The sequence below is a fragment of the Syngnathoides biaculeatus genome, chromosome 2 (assembly GCF_019802595.1).
Source record: "Syngnathoides biaculeatus isolate LvHL_M chromosome 2, ASM1980259v1, whole genome shotgun sequence".
NCBI lineage: Eukaryota > Metazoa > Chordata > Actinopteri > Syngnathiformes > Syngnathidae > Syngnathoides > Syngnathoides biaculeatus.
The window spans coordinates 19024708-19045500 of NC_084641.1; the positions used below are offsets into that span (position 1 = coordinate 19024708).

Sequence of the window (20793 nt, forward strand, 5' to 3'; positions counted from 1 at the left end):
CCAAGAGAAAACCAACGCAGGGAGGGGGAGAACATCCAAATTCCACACAGGCGGGGCCGGGATTGAACCCGGGTCCTCAGAACTGTGAGGCCAACGCTTTACTAGCTCATCCACCGTACTGCCATGTCTGCATTTCTTTCCCTTTAATAAAAGCCAAAATACCATTGTGTATTAATTAATGGCTCTCAACGATATGTCATTTCCTTTGATTTAAAAAAAAAAAAAAAAGACCAAGCAGTGTTATTAAAAACCTTTATTTTTAATTTTTTTGGGTTAGGTTTTCCAGTATTTCTTGCCCTGTCCGACCCATCCAGCCCCCCGAAGCATGTCTGATGATCACACCTTACATTTCATTCTCACGACCTGTTCCTCTACAATCAAAATAAACGCAGCAAGACGATAGACGGGAAGGGGGGGGGGGGGGAGAAGATGTTGAGGAGCAAAAATGGAGTGTTGACACAAAGTCATAGGCGGGTGGGGCTATTTGACGCCAGATTTTAAGAGCAAGCTTGAAAAAAATCTGGGGGGGGGGAAATGAAGCTCCCCCCCCTCCTAAAAAAACACTTATGTACAAGATAGCTGCAATTTCTATCAGAAAGAATGAACTACAACATAGTTGGTACTCAGTGTCGTTGTTACGAGCAGAACTTATACATATATATAAAACATATACACAAAGTATAAATAAAACCACGAGATGACCCAGCCATGATAGTTCAATACATATTCGACGCCACGAAGCTCAGGGAGCAGGAACACAAATCAAGCGAGAGAGCCGTGGCGGGACGAGGTCGACACATTTTGGAGCGGTCGATGTTGACGAAGCGCTTTTGTGTGGACACAAAAAAACAAAACAAAACGTGAACGGACGTAAGGAACTACGAGGACCGGGCGCACTCGGGATTCAAGCTTGCTCTCGGGGTTGACCAGAAGCCGCCTACGGGCCCACCGCTGTCAGTCAGGTCAAAAGTAGTGCCGAGCATCAACCGAGACGGGACAGTTATTTTGACCACAGAGGGAATTTAAAAAAAAAAAAAAGGCCAGCAACTAAAAGAAGAAAGCTTAAGATCAAAAGTAGCAGTATCTTTTTCCTCTATTTTTTTTATTTATTTTATATATATTTTTTGAAACAGCTTTATCGCGGTGATAATGGTAAAAACTGGAGTGCTCATGAACGGGAGTGAAACGTTGTCATCGACGGGATCGGGGCAGGGAGGAAATGCATAGAAGAAACCAAAGCGTGTCAATCGATTGCCGGGGGAACCGTGGCGGCTTTTGCCGCTGAAACAATAACAAAGGAAGTGCAATTCACTCCCAAAATTCCCTTTGAGTGTCAAGCGCTCGATCCATAGCGAGGATTCGCGAGCTTACCCTTAAAGAAAAAAAAAAAAAAAAAAAGGTGGGTGTGAGTCTGTGTGTATGTGTTTGAAACTTTCACCCCCCAGAGGAGATGACAGGCCAAGTTGCAGTGGCAAGGAGGGTCTTTTTGGGGGTAACGACATTAAAAGCATATTGTCTTTTTAAATCCTGTGGAATTGCAGGAGTGGACAGGGTCACGGGGGGGTGGTCACCTCATCCCAATCCGCCATACCGCCACCTCCTTCCATCACTAACCCTCTTTTCGCGCTCAAGGATCAACCCGACTTGGCGCCCACCAGAGACATGAGTCCCTCTGTGCTCATGGACTTGGGGCGCTCCAGGGGGAATCCCAGGGCTCGACTCCACACCAGCTGGGCCAGCACGCCGAGAGCCCGAGATACGCCGAACAGCACTGTATAGTAGTTCATCTCGGTCATTCCGTAGTACTGCGGACAGAAATCGTAAGGCATCACATTGGAAACGATCCAATTTCACTGAATAGATTGAAAAAAAGTATTTTGTACAACTAATAACGCATTTCAATTGATCTCTGCTAGCTCCACACAGTGACCGTATATATATATATTCGAGGTTCATCATAATCCAATAGCTGTTTCTGCAAGCAATTTTAGTACTTTTGCACCACCTGGTGGAATCTTTGTGATGTAATTCAGTTCAATTCTTTGGTATTGTTTTTTTTTTTTTTTCCATTGGCTGTGAGATGTCCTGGCCTGTTGGTGGTCCTTGAATGCACCTTGTTCACTGTCAAAGGTGAAAGGACGTTTCTGCTTCTGCTGACTTATGTTGGACACTCGTCTGGTCAAGTTGACTTTGCTGCATTTCTCTTTCATTATTGTGAGAAGATGTCAACAGGTGAGTTGAATATATAGTTTGTGTAAATTGCTCGTGCACATTCTTTGGCTGCCTAAGCCTGAAATGTCAGATTGTGTTAGTGTATTATTCAGGTTCATATGGTAGCTTCAAAGGAGTCACTGAAAAAACCAACAAAACAGTGCAAAACAGAAACAGAATTATTGTTATTATATTATTTTAAAAAACAGTTGGTACATGGGAGAGGCGATTTTTATTTCCAACTGGACACTTTTATATCAAAGTTGGGGTCTCATTGTATGTGAAATCGGGCTTAAAAATTGTCAAGAACTGAGACATGCTTTGAGTTCCAAGAAGTTGTGGGTGTGCAATTTTTAATAAACATCTTAAAATGTATTTTAAAACCTTCATTTTGAGTATTTTTTTCCCCTACTTCACTCAAGGTACAGTACCAATGCAGCCCTATGGGGGCACAAACCAGTGCAATCTGTAGGCCGATCCCAAGCCCGGATAAACGCAGAGGGTTGCGTCAGGAAGGGCAACCGGCGTAAAAACTGTGCCAAATTGGTGTGTTATGTGACAGAAGAGTCTCTGCTAAGGACGAAGGGCAAAGTATACAAAACAGTGGTGAGGCTGGCCATGATGTACGGATTAGAGACGGTAGCACTGAAGAAACAACAGGAAGCTGAACTGGAGGTGGCAGAAATGAAGATGTTGAGGTTCTCGCTCGGAGTGAGCAGGTTGGATAGGATTAGAAATGAGCTCATTAGAGGGACAGCCAAAGCTGGATGTTTTGGAGACAAGATTCGAGAGAGCAGACTTCGATAGTTTGGACATGTCCAGAGGCGAGAGAGTGAGTATATTGGTAGAAGGATGCGGAGGATGGAGCTGCCAGGCAAAAGAGCGAGAGGAAGACCAAAGAGAAGGTTTATGGATGTGGTGAGGAAAGACATGAGGGCAGTTGGGCTTAGAGAGGAAGATGCAGGAGATAGGCTAAGATGGCAAAAGATGACACGCTGTGGCGACCCCCAACGGGACAAGCCGAAAGGAAAAGAAGAAGAAGAAGACGACTCAAGGTACAGTACCTAAAGCTTGCACCTAAAATCGCCATCTCGTAAATCGGACAAAATGGTGAGACAGCACTGTATAGCGAACATTTTTCCCTGTAACAAAACTGAGACTCTCCGGCATTCTCTCTCTTTTTTCCCCTCCCTCCGTAAACACTCAACTAGAAACCACGTTAGACTCACCTGCAGCAGAACGCCGCTGTGGGCGTCCACATTGGGCCAGGGGTTCTTGGCCTTGCCCTGCTCCAGCAGCACATCAGGAACAATCTTGTAGAGCTGAGCCACCATCTTGAACATGGGGTCGTTGGGCAAGTGCTTGAGGGCAAACTCACGCTGGCAGGTGTAACGCGGGTCCGTCTTTCTCAGGACGGCGTGACCGTAGCCTGGCACCACCTGAGGCCAAGAGGGCACATTTCATCAAACGTTATCATTACTACATTGACAAAGTTTAAGTCGAGGGGTGTCCAAACTTTTTTTTGTTTCTCCTCTGAGGGCCACATAAACAACAAATGAAGGATGAAAGGGCCAATTTGAAATCCAACTGCAAATCAACAAAAATATGATCATTTTTAAAATCCATAGGATAATCTGTATTGTATATTGTTCCATGATTGTAGCAAATGTGATGTAAATTGATCGATCCGCAGAAATATTTTGACCCACTGCTGGCTGGGTCCCCTGTGATGGTATTCTGACAAGGCATGACGGCTAACTTTCACCATCCATCATCCATTCATCTTTTTAGCCGCTTATCCTCACAAAGGTCGCAGGGAGTGCTGGAGCCACAAAACCTCTTATTTGCAGAACTACTGGCTGTCTGGCAAACTAAACACTGGACATTTAATGGGGGCATAAGAAGAAAAAAAAAAACCTGCTAACAATTGGCCTTAGATCAATTTATTTTCAAAAAGCATCAGCAAGAGTGGGACACACACAAAGTAATAAATCAGGAAGAATTTGAACATTCCCACCCGTCTCCAATTAGTAAGGGAAGGTCCAAATGTCAGATCTCTGTAAAAGATTATCCCAATTTATTATCGTGTCTTGTGGTTATGTAAAGTGATTTTCCCCCCCCCCTTGGGTTTTGCTCAGAAACAGTTGCCCCAACAATTGCAAATGATGATGTTATTTTCAATGTTTCCTCTCACAAATCCTTAGTTATGTGTGGAGTTCTGCAGTTCATTAAATAAAAACATCACATGGTTTTAAATTTAAACTTTGGGCAGCTAGCGATGCTCATTGCAAAATGTTTCAAAATTGTTGAAAACGGCATGTTTGGCCTTAAACAACACAGTAATGCGACTGTGTTGTTGTACGACAAACTTGTTGCGATCACACATTTGTACTCTACTTATAATCGAGACCTGATTCAGATGTGCGGATCTCTCATTTCCTTTATGTAAGCATTTAAGTGTAATTACAGCTCTAGAAGCTGCATGTTTTTTTACTTTCTAATTATTGGAAAGAAGTTGCTTGCAGTAGTTACCCTTCCCGACTTGAGCGTGTTCCAGATGTAATCCCTCATCTTCTCATCAGACACTTCCCCTCCCAGCTCCTTCTGCAGTGCGGTCAACCATACCAGAACCTCCTGGGAGACAGAACAGAAGCAGATGATAGTCAGGACAAACAAACAAAACCTTTGCGTGTAAAAGGCGGAATGGCTGTGTATATGTCCATCAATCACCGACCTGGTTTGCCAGGCCATGAAGTGGACCAGCTAGACCATTCATGGCTGCACTGAAGGACAAGTAAGGGTCAGATAGGGCACTGCCCACCAAGTGGCTGGTGTGCGCGCTGACGTTGCCTCCTTCATGGTCACTGTCACGACACAAATATTAGCTTGTGTTAGGCGTGCAATTTTGATCACTTTGAAATAAAAGCATATTCTATTGGCTACCCCTACAACACCCACACACAAGAACCTAATTTCAATTGATAACACTTCCCCAAATCATTGACATTAAAAAAAAAAAAAAACAAAAGACTGCCCAAAACAGATTTTATTCCGCACCACCTTTTCTGACTTGCTTGGTTTCTCCTCATACCACACATGCTTTGAAATATTTTTATTTTCATGAAGTCCTTCCGGCTGCAGTTAACTTGGATCAACTTCTGCAACAATTTTATAATTATGTTTTTCTTTACAAAAAAAATTGGAAAACATGCTTCCTCCAGGTTAAAAAACAAAACAAAACAAAAAAACGCTCAAAAACGAGACCTTAATAAATTAGCATTTTATCATCATAAAATGGGTCTCCAGTCATGATCACGAACAAAACTGCTCGTAATGATTTTTCAAAGTAAATGACAGGCGCGCTTCCCCTCCTTCTCACTCGCACTGAAAGAGGAAAGTGGCGTTGCGACTTTTTTCACATGCTTTCAATGCTGTGGCTTATGCGGGGATGCGGCTAATTTGTGCAAGTTTTCTAACGGCCGCATGGGGGCACTCGAACAAAAAGGTAAGCGTGAGACGGTGAAATCAATGTGGCGAGGATGTGACTTTTACCGGTACGTTTATTATTTTTAAATATATAACACTGCTAGCGCCGCGCTATCAGTGTTATATATTTATTATACATTACTGCCATGTCTCAGTGATTTAGGTTTTTTTTTTTTTTTTTTTTAACTGGGCCCTGTTAGTGCTGTGCTACTGTGTTGCTGCCACGGCTGTTTTTTTTTTTTTTTTTAAACTGGTATGTTTTTTTTAACAGCCCTGTTTGTGCTACCGTGTTGCTGCTATGTAAAGCTAAGGTATTAAAACTTTGAAAACTCTTTGTGTAGCGTCTTACTTTGTAAATATATCATGTTTCAATGTGGGCACTTGCACAGGTGCAGCTTATATATCAACCAAATGGTATTTCCTTAACAAATGTACTGGGTGAGGCTTATAAGGCCCGAAACTACGGTAAGTTAACCGCTCTTAAAAAGAATGTACTTGAATTATTATGCTTTAATAACATTACATTAATACCATTAACAAAATTATCATGAAAGTTTCTGTGGAAAAAAACGAAAAAAAAACCTAGAGTAACGGGGTTAGGTGAGTGTCTTGCACAATCACATTTTGAGGAAATACTGAAGCTGAGGCTGATAAGATGAAAAGAACAATTAACGTGTCCGAGAAAAATGTTAAGTTCATGGCTGTTAGTTTTTTTTTCAAAGAAAATAAAGATACATTGCTCAGACAGAAATTGCCAACTTTGTAAATAGCTAATTGGAAATAACCATAGTGCATTGACCTTTGTTTAACTAGAATATTTTTCATGTACTTAAACATTACAGCGGCACTTTGCCGACCACCACAAGTAAATTCTTAGTAAACAGGAAACACTCTTGAGAGAATTCAGTTGATTTTTTCAGTCAAGTATCACCCTTTGAGACGGAATGTGTCTGTGTGCGTCACCTGTGGATAGTGAGGTAGAGTCTCATAAGCTCGGTGAACTGGGTGTCGCTGTAGCCCAGCATGTTGGTAAAATTGTGAGACCAGTCCAAGTTGGAGTCGATGGCTCCGATGCTGCTGCCTTCACGGTACAAGTTGCGGTAGATCTTGGCTGCGATGCACGGCAGCTTGGCAATCAGGTCCATGGAGTCTTCATAGGCATACTAAGATACCCAATGAGAAATCGGGGCGGGGCGGATCAAAACAGTGATGACATTCGTGATATGTGACATGTCAGTTTGTGCCAGTGTGTTATTTCAGATAGTATCGTGAAGGTTGTATGTTTGTGTTACAGAATTTAATTACTAAGCATGTAACAATACCGCTCTCTCACAGTTTGATATTACAGTATTAATCTCATGATATAATAATTGTCATATCGTACTGATTTTATCCGCCCTTTCGAAATTGACCGAAAATGAACATTTTACGCTGATTGTCTTAATTCGCCGATCCGATCAGTGACCCCAAAAGAGATTTACTTTGCGACTAACATGCACCATATATCTGAATCCAAAAGGTTGTTTATTTTTATATAGTAGTATTTATAGTGTTTTTCTGTGTCTTTTGATGTAGTATTGTAAATATCTGATGACCAATAAAGTCTCCTTGTGATGAATGCGCATGCGTTACTAACAGGGGAACTCTGGGCACAAGGTAGACTTTTACTAGGAAAGCCCCCAGTCTCATAGTTCCCCTTCTTCTACATAGAAGGAGCTAACATACGTTATATCCTAACCCTAACCTAACCTTGAAACAAAATTTGATAAAAAGATATACACACATGTACATTCGCTGTGTACGTCTTTCTGAGACTCGGCGCCAAGTTGTCGAATGCCCCATGTTGAAGCATGGATGGGGATGTTTCAGACAGGCTGGAAGTTTACAATATATATACACGCATGCACATTAATATATGCGCATTAATCACAGGGAGACTGTTCAGCACCGCGAGCGCTCAGAGCGGCCTACAAGGTCTAGCCTCACACTAACGCTAGCGCCGCGCTAGCGTTAAACTCTTTCTGTGTACCAAGGCTTATAACACCAGGTGCGCTCTGTCGCTCGGGAATTACAGTAGTCATTCTGACTTGGAGTGAGATGTCATGGTGATACAAATGGTGACTGCGCCCCGAGCCAAGACTTTTTAAGTTCAAATGAATAAACTAATGAAGTTTGTGCACATAGCAGCCTAACGGAAAATTAACATTTAATTTCATTGTTCACAATCAAGTATGATTACTTGAATGGTAAAAAGTGAATCATGTATTTTTAGTTTGAGGAAAAGGAGAGTCCCATCATTATTAAATATATCTCTGTAGTCTTAGTAATTTAAAGCAGATCTGCTTGTGCAAAAGTTCACTTGGTGTTGTTTCCAATTTCAAACGTCAAAAAGTACATGGGGTTCCTAATTTTATATTTTTGATCCTGAAATCATTTTACAATGTTTTCCTACTGTATCTGGTGTTGTTCATCCCCCCCCCAGGAATAGCATGGTAATGCTGAGAATTGTGATGATTTTGGTCATGATGGTAAAAATTTGCACATTTCATTTCAAAGGACGACCCTCTGGTTCTAAAGCTTCCTTTTGGATCAGCTACTGCTGCCCAATAAGTATACAGAACTCTTCACTTCTTTCATTCACAATTTTTACTAAAGTACTTTTTCAGAATGCAGGTCAGGCTTTTTTCAATGGCAACTAATGGAAACTAGCCTCACAAATTGGTGTTACAGCATCTCTTTTGCCATGCACTTTACAGCACGCGAATGGGTTTTTACTGTGGACATTTCTGCGTACAGAGATGTGTTCAAATTAGTTTTAAACAGAATATATATATAACACACAAACGAACATGTTGAAGGCCAATGTGTGACGACTCACCTCCCAGTACTTCGACTTGTGCACACCCTCAGAGTAGGCGCGTGCAAAGCTGCTCTCGCTGTTAAGGGCCGTGATAGCGGCGCTAAACTGAGACATGGGGTGGAGATTTGTGGGGAAGTTGTCCAACATGGTGACGACGTGTGAGGGGAGCGCCGCTCTCTTTGCCCACTCTTTTGACACCCAGTTCACCTGGAAAACAGGGGAGCCCAGCATTACAAATTTCATTTTGGGCATATCTGTCACATACTGTATAACCTGATCGACATTACTGTCAAGGTTTTTTTCTCTCTTAAGACGTGTTCAGCTAAAAGACAAAGGCTTATCAGACTGCCGTGTCCTTATCTTCAGAGATAACGGCAATAAAACAAACTTTTTCCTTGGTAATCAAATTTTTGTGTTATAGTGAATTATTCATAAATGATCAACAGATATTTTACAGTGGCTTGATGTTAACTCAACTGTTATTGTGTTAATTTACAACCGTTTGTAGTCATGTACAGTAGACTGTGTTGCTAAATTGAATGTTACCTTGGGAACGAATTAAACTCATTTACATTATTTCCTATGGGAAAATATGTTGAAGTTGAACACTTGAAGACTTCACAAGAATGAATTATGTTCAAATTCCAAGGTTATGGTGGTAAGGAAGTGAAGAAACTGGTCCAAGCAGGTTGGAAAAGCTGGTGGAAGGTGTCTGGTGTGTCTGCTAGGTCAGCCATAATGTACGGATTACAGACAGTGGGACTGATGAGAAAACAGGAAGCAGAGCTGGAGATGATGGAAATGAAGATGTTGAGGTTCACTCTAGGAGTGACCAGGTTGGATAAGATTAGAAATGAGGTAATCAAAGGGACAGCCAAAGTTAGAGGTTTTGGAGACAAAATTAAAGGGACTTTAATGGTATGGACACATTAGGATCAAAAACTTTAACACAGTATATTAGTAGAAGGGTGATGAGAATGGAGCTGACATGCAAAAGAGCGAGGTGAAGACCAACGAGAGGTTGATGGATATTGTTAGGGAAGACATGAGGCCTGTTGATGTTTAGAGAGGAGGATGCAGAAGATAGGCTCACATGGAAAAAGATGACACATTGTGGCGACCCCAAACAAGACAAGCCGAAAGGAAAAAGAACACATGGAAGGGGTTCCCGTGAGTCCCATGTACCAACCCGACTCTCACCTGCTCCTCAGTAGGCACCTGTCCTGTGACCAGCAGCCAGTAGAGACCCTCAGGCAGAGGCTCCTCACCTCCTTCAGCTTTGGGCAATAACTTCTGACACTCTGGGATGCTGTAGCCTCGGAAGCGGATACCCTGAGAGGAAATAGAAAGACTCAAGCAACAAAATCCAGTCTATTTTTTTTTTTTTTAACCCAGGCAGAAACATAAATCAAATTTCACAGATGCTAACAATGGATTGAACAGTTGTATTATCACATGAACTCCAGGGCTGGACATACACTACATGGCTGTGCTATTCCAATTTCAGTGGCTGTAAGAGTTTAGTTTAATTTATCCACAAGGGATGGTTTCCCACTATGTGTCCATTTAAGGAATACCTCATAACTAGCAAATGCACTCACCAAAATACAACTACGACTACTTCATATGTTAACATTGGGCACAAAAATGTGAAATGTAAAACACCATTGAGGCATGTCGTGACTTATCCCCCACCATTGGTTTAAAACAACTATTATCAACTTTTTTTGGGCGGGTGCGTACAAGCCCTGACTATCAGCTGTGCGCGCTGTGTAGTGATTGAGTTGTAGTATGGTTAAAATCATTTCCAAATTAAACCAAAAAAAAAAAAAAAAAAAAAAAAAAAAAGCGACAAATCAATTTCAGAATGAAAATTAACTCATTCAATCATGGGTGCAAGGTTCTGCAATGAGGTAAAGCATGGTGAAATGATAGCATACAGCACTGACCTCATCAGGATCCAGCACGGAGGTCTCATAAACTAGACCCTTCATCCCCCTCATACCACCATACACCTGGTCAAAAGAACAGATTGATTTAAAAAAAAAAAAAAAAGTTTTTCCACACGCATGCCATCTCTATGAGGGGGGAAAAGTATTTACCATTCAATGAAATTGGCAATCTAGCAGGTAACTTCATAGATAAGAAAAGTACAATGCAAATGAATATGACTGCATTGAGTATTGTATATTGTCGGAGAAAAATGTGTGAACCCTTTAGAATTTTTTTTTACTTTCTGCAGAAATTGGTGACACTTTTTCTTCCCTCTGTAAATGTATGTGCACAAAAGTAGTTTGACAGCAGTACAAAAGGACTTTGGTTAAGGTCAAGTTTGAATCAGGTTGCCAACACTGATTCTTTGACTCTCAGCTATGTCCCCTTTAGCATGGCACTGAACCCCCAAAAACTGTTGAACGACCCCCTTCCCCCTATATAAAATTGTGAGTTTGATCTTGAATCAGAATGAAAATAGGCAAATAGGAATTTGTATTTGGGGATTATTTATACATTTATATAAATTACTATTTTTGTTCAGTTAAATTATGAATGGTAACAAAAGTGGACCAATCCGTTGATGCTCTTCAGAAGCTCTATTTGTACAATTCCTAACTTTTTGGAAACAACTTCCTATCACACCGGCAAAAAAACTCAACATCTCTTGCCAGTACTTGCGTGGATGTTTGACTCATCACGCGCTGGGCAAGTACTTTTCCAATAGCAAAGTCCACGTTTTGGCTCTGGTTTACTGGTGCATTGTGTCAAGATGTCAAGCTAACTAGTGTTTTATAAGAGTCAAAAAAGGTTACTGTGCACCTTAGCGTTGCAGTTAGTAGCAGGTAAAGAGTGAGCAGCTCACTTCATTTATGAGCTTAGCAAGAGGACTTGACCGATACACAACTTAGTGAATAAAGACAGTCCAGACAGATTAATGGGCTAATTAATGTGTGCTGCACTTCATGATTTCCCAGGTGTGACTAAAATAAACGACTATGCTACTTGGACAATTTGCATTTTGCCTACACGATAATCCTGAGGGTAGAACTAATTTATAGGGGTGAAACGAGTGGGGTTTTCCAAGTAGACTGAGTACAAAAAAAAAAAAAAAAAGAAGAATCAAGGAAGACTTTATTAAATTGTAGACAAGAGATCACGTGGGCTCAATGTCTCTGAGTTACCGACATAAGGGAAGGAGGCCAAAAAAGACGTAAGAAACAAGAACAAAATGAGAAAAGTGTGATAGCATTTCAGCATAAGCAGCAAGGCGAACACTGATGACAGTAATTGTTGAAACGCAAACCTTGCATATTACAACAGCACATCTCTCATCAAAAGTGTAACATCTCCACAGAAGACAATCCAGTGGAAGACTAGGCCACTCATGATCATTTTTAGGACTATATGTTCTCCAAAAAAGAACATATCACAATATCTCCTAAATAGACGGGGCACTTTACAATGTGGTGTACTTTATGTGTCGAGAGGTCCAACATCTGTAAATATTGTTGTACTGTATTGTCCAATGAAGTACAAACGACCACATTTGTTATGTTGTTAGCATGCATGCTAGCAGGTGTTTTCACGTGTATGTAAGCTACCATATTATGACACCTTTGTCCCACACATGAACAATGTAGCCAGGTCATTACTCACACATTTCTATGTCACACTCAACGTGTCACATAGAAACTAAAATTAGCACAACACGGCAAACAATACAGGATAACTAACAAATAATAAAACGGATGAAAAAAAGACCAAAGAAATAACTGACACAAAACATGCACTTTAAACACTATTTACATCCACTCAGCATGCATTGCGGCATTAAAGAACTCCTTAGTGCGGATTTGTGTTTAATAAAAACCGGGTCTAATAAAAGAATGACTCTTGTGCAGTGACTGGCTTCCCCCTAATGATCAGTTTTCATTTTATTTTATGTTTTTAAGTATTATAGTGCCACAAGTATTCAGACCTTTACTTTATTCCATATTATGCTATATTACACTTACTCAACAACTGAATTCAGTCGTTTTTCTTTTAAAATAATTACATAAAATAGCTCATGACAAATTAAATCAATTTCTGTCCCTTATATACAATGTGTGTGTGTAGATAGATAGACAGACAGACATTGAGTACTGTCAGAGGCGTTTGACATTAGTCACGCAGTTCAAAGAAAATGCTACACGATACTAAGGAAATGTAAACTTTTGACCCCAAAGAAAATACTAAGTTTTCGCTCTCATTATTGTGTCATTTAACAAAAGGAAATAATTTTGGTGATCATGACTGACCTGAAACAGGAGAGGTTTAGTCTGATTTGACTTCACCCACTGAGACAAAAATTGAAATGTGTTTTTGGACAATGTCTGTAAACTTCTGGCTTCAACTGTGAAAACGCACAATTTTTAAAAAAAATCTTAAATAATTTGATTTGACAAATTCTATTTGATGTGTGGTACGTGTGTTTTGAAGGTAGAAATACAGATTTTTGGGCACGGGAGAGGGGGTTAGATGATTATAGGACAAATGTCGGAAAGGCATGAGACTGAACAATTTGAGAACGACTGGTTTCAAGGATTGCCACTGGAACAATTGAAATTCGCATGCAAAACAATTGTATTATTGAGAATGCTGTAGATTTCCTGGAATGAGTGAAAATTTTCCCACAAAAACAACACCGGATATACTTTATGAAACCTGTGATGGAAATTAAGCTAAAGCATTTGAGGTCTACTCACCATGTCCACAGTAATCTGCCCTATGTTGGTTTTTCCATACTGCTGCTTAAAGTTTTTGATCCTGCTCTGTTCTTTAGGAATCAGGTCGGACAAAACATCCTTCAGATTCTGTATTTGAGGAGTGGGTGGGGGACACACACTTGAATCAGCACAAATTAACACATAGGCCAAAAATAAACTCCTAAAATGTGACCAAGGGTTCATTCAACTGAATTCTTGCAAACATTTGACTAAAGTATTGATCACTTGCTCTACAAAGGTCAGCACATAAACGTTTTCTTCCTCAGCACAAGAATGCTACTTGGGTGAGTTTAGAGGTTTGATGAAAATACCGGAATTTCTCATAGTTTAACCAATGTTTGCATTTCTGAAAACTGCAAACTAGTTCAGACTTAACCGGAAGTGCCACTGCTGGTTGCAGTCAAGTAGTAATGCACTCATTTTTTACTTTATTTGCTCCAAGATGAAATTAACCAATGATTAATCAAATCGATATTTATAAACCTCGCTAACACCTAGACACCCTGGCACGTAAATAACACTTAACAGAATTTATTGAGCTTTAGCATACCACAGTTAACCAGAATGAATGTTACCACTTAATAAATGACAGTTGGCATGCTTATTCTTCACCAGACTTAATTGTGACAACTGGGACGACGACTTACTGTTGTAGAGGCGCTGGCGTTTCTGGCAGCTGTAATAAAGTAGGTGGCATTCTGTGGCACAAAGAAATAATGAATGTTACAATTGTGACACATTGTCCTTTAAGAAAAGCCTAAAAACAAGCTAAACCAATTTAAAATGACACTCTTCAACAGCAAAATTTGTTAGACAAATTCAAGTTTTTTTCTCCAAAATCAATTACACTATTTAGTCCACTTGAGTGCAACTGGAACAAAGTACATCAATACAAAAATATACATAAAGTATATAAATACAATCGAAATTGTAAATAGTTTAAAAGTATTCAGCTAGTGCAACACAGGAAGTCAAGCTTTTATTGCATCCCATATCAATGAAACGATCGATACCACATGTAAATTAATAATGCTGCTTCGCTCAATTCATTAATATCTTTATTCCATTGAACAGTCATTTCATAGAAGCATCAACAAATTGTCCCTGTGGAATGCCTATTTTTATGTCCAAAAATTTGTGCTCAGATATTTGTGTACAGTCTTTATAGGCATGACTTTCATTAATTTGGGCCTTTTTATGCTTTATTTGAACTATCTTTCTGGGGTGGAATGGTGCTAAAGTTTTACAATTTTCAAAAAGAAGAGCTTTAATTAAGGGATTTTCTCTCACTTACAAAAGATAAAAAGTATACAATCAGCTTTAGACAAGTATGATTTGAAAAGGCCAAAGCCCACAACCATTTACTGTGTTTCCTAGATGACAACCCGCAACTTTTTTCCAACACTGCGAACCTTGCAGCATATTTAACAATGGGGCTAAAATGTTTTTTTTTTTTTTTTTGTGTGTGTAAAGTTGAAACATACAACAAAAACCATCAATTGCATGTAGCAGAAACTACCACAATTGCACATTGAAGACATGCAAATGTGTTACATCACCTTTAGTTTTAACAACATACAATAAACAGTCCGGAACTGAGGACACTAATTGCTGAAGCTTTGTAGGTGGAATTCTTTCGCAATCTTGCTTGATGTTCAGACTCTGTTCACTTGCCGGGTACCAGAACAATTTTACACTTTGCATGAGTCTATCTTAGATAAGCCTGGCACCAGAGAAGCTGGTGGCATTTCTGGGTCTTTTTGATAAATGGCTTTTGCTTGCATAGTAGAGTTTTAAATTGGACATAGAAATGTAGCGCCAAACTGTATTTATTGACATTGGTTTAATGAGGTTTTCCTGAGCCCATATAATGATAAGATTTTGTTTTTGAACCACAGACCATTCAATTAGTCTGCAGTGTTTGAGAAATTATGGATTATGAAACAGAGGTGTCCCCATCCAATCATTAGGATCAGAAATTGGTCCAGTGTCAGCAAAAAAAAAAAAAAAAAAAAAAAAAAAAAAAAAAAAAGACTGATTTTGAAAACCAAGCTTTTATCACTCTTATACAAGTAGTCCATTCTATGATTCGGTCTAAAAGTACGGACTAAAAATGAATGTTACTTGCCTAAAGTAATTTATTCCTACTCTAGTTGAGGTTCACTGCAAACCTAAATATTGATCCTTTCTAGCTCTCCCTAGCTCAAACCTTGTACACAATGAAAAAAACACTTGAGCTAACAAAAATTTGCATTGGAATTGTGACGCATAGCTCTCAAAATAATGCATACATATCCAGATATAAACAGACAATACAACAATACATTGGGATATACAATGTAACGAAAAATTACTTGGGCAGCCACCAATTGTGCAATTTCTCCCACTTAAAAAGATGAGGCCTGTAATTTTCATCATTGGTATACGTTACCTATGAGGGACAAAATGAGGTGGGGAAAAAAATCCAGAAAAATCCCATTTTATTTTTTTAAAGAATTTATCATCATATTATGGAGAAAAATAAGTATTTGGTCACCGACAAGCAAGATTTCTGGCTATCATAGACCTGTAACTTATTCTTTAAGAGGCCCCTCTGGTCTCCATTCATTACTACTTAAAAGCACCTGTTTGAAGTGATCAGTATGAAAGACACCTGTCCACAACTTTAAACAGTGCCACTCCAAAGTCTACTTTGGCCAAGAGCAAAGTGGTCAAAGAACACTAGAAAACAAAATTATAGACTTGCACAAAGCTGGGAAGACTGAATCTGCAATACATAAGCAGCTTGGTGCAAAGAAGTCAATAATGGGAGCAATTATTACAAAATGGAAGACATACAAAACTACTGATAATCTAACTCGATCTGGAGCACCATACAAGATTTTACCGCGTGTTCCCAAAATGATTTTAAAAAATAATGGTGAGCAAAAATCCCAGAACAACACAGGGGAACCAAGCGAATGACATCCAGAGAGCTGAGACCAGAGTAAAAAAGACTACCATCAGTAACACACTACCACACACAGACTCAAAATCCTGCAGTGCCAGACATGTCCTCCTGCTTAAACTAGTACATGTCCAGGTCCATCTGAAGTTTGCTAGAGCGTATTGAGATGACCCAGAAGAGGATTGGAAGAATATCATATGGGCAGATGAAACCAAAATAGAACTTTTTGTTAGAAACTCAAATCGTCATATTTGGAGGAGAAAGAATTCTGGATTCCATCCAAAGAACACCATACCTACTGTGAAGCATGGAGGTGGGGGCTGTAATCCTGCACAGGGACCAAAATGACTATGCATATAAAGAAAAGACTTAATGGCGCACTATATCGTGAAATTTTGAGTGACAACCTCCTTTCATTAGCAAGCACATTAAAAGATGAAACATAGCTGAGTATTTCAGCATGACAATGATCCCAAACACGCGACCCGGGCAATGAAGGAGTAGGTTCGTAAGAAGCATTTCAAGGTCCTGGAGTGGCCTCGCCAGACTTCAGTCAGATCTCGACCCAATAGAAAGTTTTTGTAGGGAGTTGAAAGACTGTGCTGCCCAGCGACGGGCCCAAAGCATCACTGCTCTGGAGATCTTCGTGGAGGAATGGGCCAAAATACCATCAACAGTGTGTGAAAGACTTCCAGAAAACCTTAACCCTGCCACTGTAAATAAAGGGTACCTATCAATGTTTTGGTATGAACTTTTGTTCTTAACCATATAATTTTCCACCATAATTTTCATTATAAATTCTTTAAAAATCAGACAATTTTTTTAACCACTATGTTCTCCAAACTGTGAAAATGAGTTATCACATTTGATCATGGACTTCAACTTTCTTTGTTACTGCAAGTGTGTATCTCATTGTATATATCAGTTGCCTCTCAGAGGTCAAGATGTGCACAGCAGGAGCAGCAAATGTCAATAATAGACCTCGTGCACCTACGTCATAAAATCACGTGACTTTTGTTTACGTTGCCATATTGTCGGTTTAACAAAGCATTGTTCAACGCCATGTCGGTAGGAGACACGAAAATATGTCGTATAGCACGACACCCAGAGTCTTGTCCGATACAGTTAAACATTTAGAAGGTGAAAATAAACAAAGGTATGTGGAAAATTTTAATGAACTCGGCATAGAGGACCCGTATTTAATGCCTAAGTTGATGTTTTCACCGATAAGAAATTGGAGTGTTAACCCACTTCAGCTTGTCTTGGACAACTGGGTCTACACATGGATCTGGTGAGTAAGTCGTCGAGATTTCCACAGAAAAGTTTGAAATTGTATTCAATACAAATACCAATATTTAAATAAATGACCCCTGGTTTTACACAAACTCACATTATAATTGAGAAAAAAAAAAGACGCAGTCCTCTCCACGGAACATACACGGAAGCGATTGCGGCCACACTTTACCTCTGTAAACCTCTGCGACAGTTTTTGTTTTTTTTAATACGCATTGTTCTCAAATGAGCCAACTTGGCATTATAAATACTTGGTAATTTGAGATTGGGAAGAATAATTCCTACCAGAAATGAAGCGATCGCTACACAGGCGTGTGTATTTGGTTGGGCACCATCCATGATGTTTAATTACTGAAATCCATCGATATTTTCTGGTCTTTTCAGCTCGTATTCCATAGAATGATTTCTTTGAATATCTCTTGTCTGTTGTGACAACCGACAGCACAACAGGTCTTGGGCAATTTGAAAAATCTGCTCTGGTTCAATGGCTCCCGCAGAGGAGACCAGCAAGGTTTGACAAGCAACACGGCGGCGTGCATACTGTGACGTCACGTGCACAAGCTCTATACTAAACCCCGGTTGCATAAAGGGCAAAAAGTGGAAGGACATACAGATGTGGAGAAAGTAAATATTTCCAACATATTCTGAGTAGTTTAAAAAAATGAATTGAACTTAATTTTTCACATGTAAGATATTCATACAGATTATTTTTCTAATTTATTATGTAATCTATTGAAATGCAGAATGATTGTTTCTGTTTATGTAAAATGTTTATTAGGTTAAGAAGCCAAGAAGTCATTTTGTTCCAATTTAAATACATATTTTTAATACTGGTTTGACTGAAGTTATTTTTCAGGGCTTAATTTTTATTTTATTTAAGTGTAGTACATTATTATTTTTTGTTAATTTATATTATCCAATGATTATTAACTTGGTCAGTTTTTTTTTTTAACACATACCCACTGTTGGTGATTATTGCAAAGTTTGTATGATTATTGCTGATATCAGATTGGACTAATATCCTGCAAGATGAGATCAGAAGTGAAAAAGCTGGATCAGTACATCCCTAACAATAAATAAAGGCATGATTTTTAAGCAGAGGGAAAAAAAAAAGATACATTGGGTACACCATTATTTTGGACAAATCTCAACCTGAGAAAAGGTCCACTACCTATTCAAGTACACTTTCACTTATGACTGGATTTACTCGAAACCTGTGAATCACCTGGTGCTCTGTGTCACACTTGAGAATTTATGAGTAGGGCCTGTTATGAAAGAACAACAATAAAGATCTGCAGAGGGCAAGGCCTGACCTAAGGAAGGGGAATGAGGTTAGTATGACAAAGGTTATGTGGGAATTTTTCCTATTGAGGAGGCTGATAGCCACTGCAGTTTGTACAACATTGTGAGACGCCAGTGGATTTTACTGCAATTTTGCAAGATATGAAGAAAATTCAGTAAATGTTGAAGTCAGTGGAATAAAACAACGGGTTGAAAGTCTACCCAGATAGTCAACGCAATTCGTAATTTAAGAGAGGAACCTTTAGACGCCCTCTGGTGATTCAAATTTTAAATATTCTGTACCACATACTGTGAACCCATTACCACGACCGTGTGACTCGTCAAATGTGGTAAAACACTCCCTGTTTGGTTTTACAGTAGAAACAGACATTGTAACACTTCTACGCATGTCATTAATAATTTAAAGTTTCAAATAGAGCATTTAGAGGATCTTATCACAGGATTAGTCTAAGTATTAATGGACATTTTACAGTGAAGGTCAACATGGTGGTGGAGAATTCCCAAGGGTGTCACAGCACTGAGAGTCTTAAAATCAGAACACCAGTCAAAGTCGTTGACTGCGGTTCACCCAAGGAGAGGAGACTTGTCAATATATTTCACAAAGTCTGCTCTTTCAGATCTAAATTTGAACATGTCCCGCCTGTGATTGTTCACCAAGGAACAAACACGACCTGGTTGTATTTAAGACAACTGAAAAGAATTATAACCGAGTCAATAAATCACATCGGACATTCGCGGTTATTACGAGTCTCTTCACAGAATTTAATCCAAGACGGTGACCACCGTTGTCTCACAATGTGGTCGGCGGCGCTAACATTAGCTACAGTGTCGCTAGCCTGCTAACTTCGGTTCGACGGCTTAAGCGACGGCGATAAAGTAACATGGCGGCCGCGTACCTTGCCCTTACCTTTGAATTGAGGATCTTAGGCGCTAGCCTGCTGACTGTCAGGAACGACATTATGCCTGCAATGAAATGTTCTTCTGGCGTGTTCTCAGTAGATCAGGAAGCCGCTACCGGTGCACCGTGGAGCCACTTGAAGGTGCCCCTCCACAGAACAGAAGGTTGAAGTGGGATTCAGGCCCGCAAGTAGCATCGACGTTGATTGGACGATCAACCGGAAAAGTGGAGATGGCTAGTGACCTGTGATTGGCTAGCCTACCGATGGTCCAATGGTTCATTGACGGCGTTTGTGACGATTTCAGAACATGACTGGAGTTCAAGATCTGCCTCTCATAAGCTCTTGAACTTTCCCCGAGAATTCGCAGTGCTGATATTTGACAATGCGAAATAACACAAAAATCACATATAGTCATTTATTAGTGCATGACAGAACTGATAGATATGAGGCAGTCAAGCATCCATTAAAAAAAAAGAATAACCACAAAAAAAATATTTTTTCATTGTCTCCTATCTATCTATCTATCTATCTATCTATCTATCTCTATCTATCTATCTATCTATCTATCTATCTATCTATCTATCTATCTATCTATCTATCTATCTATCTAATTTCATTGTTGCTTATCCTCACAAGGGAAACGGGGAGTGCTGGAGCCTATCCCAGCTGTCAATAGGCAGGAGGGGGGGTACACCCGGAACTGGTTGCCAGCTAATCGCAGGGCACATCAAGACCAACAGCTGCAATCACAATCACACCTAGGGGCAATTTAGAGTGTCCAATTAATGTTGCTTGTTTTTGGGATGTGGGAGGAAACTGGCCAGGTGCTTGGAGAAAACCCACACAGGCATGGGGAGAACATCCACACTACACACAGGTGGGGCCGGGATTGAACCCTGGACCTCAGAACTGTGAGGCTAACGCTTTACAGCTGATCCACCATGCTGCCGTGTTAGGATTCAACTTCCTTCATTTTCCTGATGGATTTATAACATCTATGCATAAGTCAAATATCACCCAAAAGGGAATGGA

The 20793-nt window shown here is 39.8% G+C and overlaps 1 protein-coding gene across 1 annotated transcript; it reads right to left on the bottom strand.

Annotated features, from left to right (window-relative positions):
- Window positions 1–238: 238 nt before the first annotated feature.
- On the bottom strand, window positions 239–19979 carry cs (citrate synthase). The gene is made up of 11 exons (XM_061839416.1): window positions 19770–19979; window positions 13968–14018; window positions 13300–13407; window positions 10507–10572; window positions 9758–9889; window positions 8576–8764; window positions 6661–6860; window positions 4946–5075; window positions 4744–4845; window positions 3441–3650; window positions 239–1805 (listed from the first exon to the last, which is right to left on the bottom strand). Exons 1-11 carry the CDS (start codon window positions 19818–19820, stop codon window positions 1635–1637), a joined length of 1410 nt encoding a protein of 469 aa, XP_061695400.1. The 5' UTR covers window positions 19821–19979; the 3' UTR covers window positions 239–1634.
- Window positions 19980–20793: the final 814 nt, after the last annotated feature.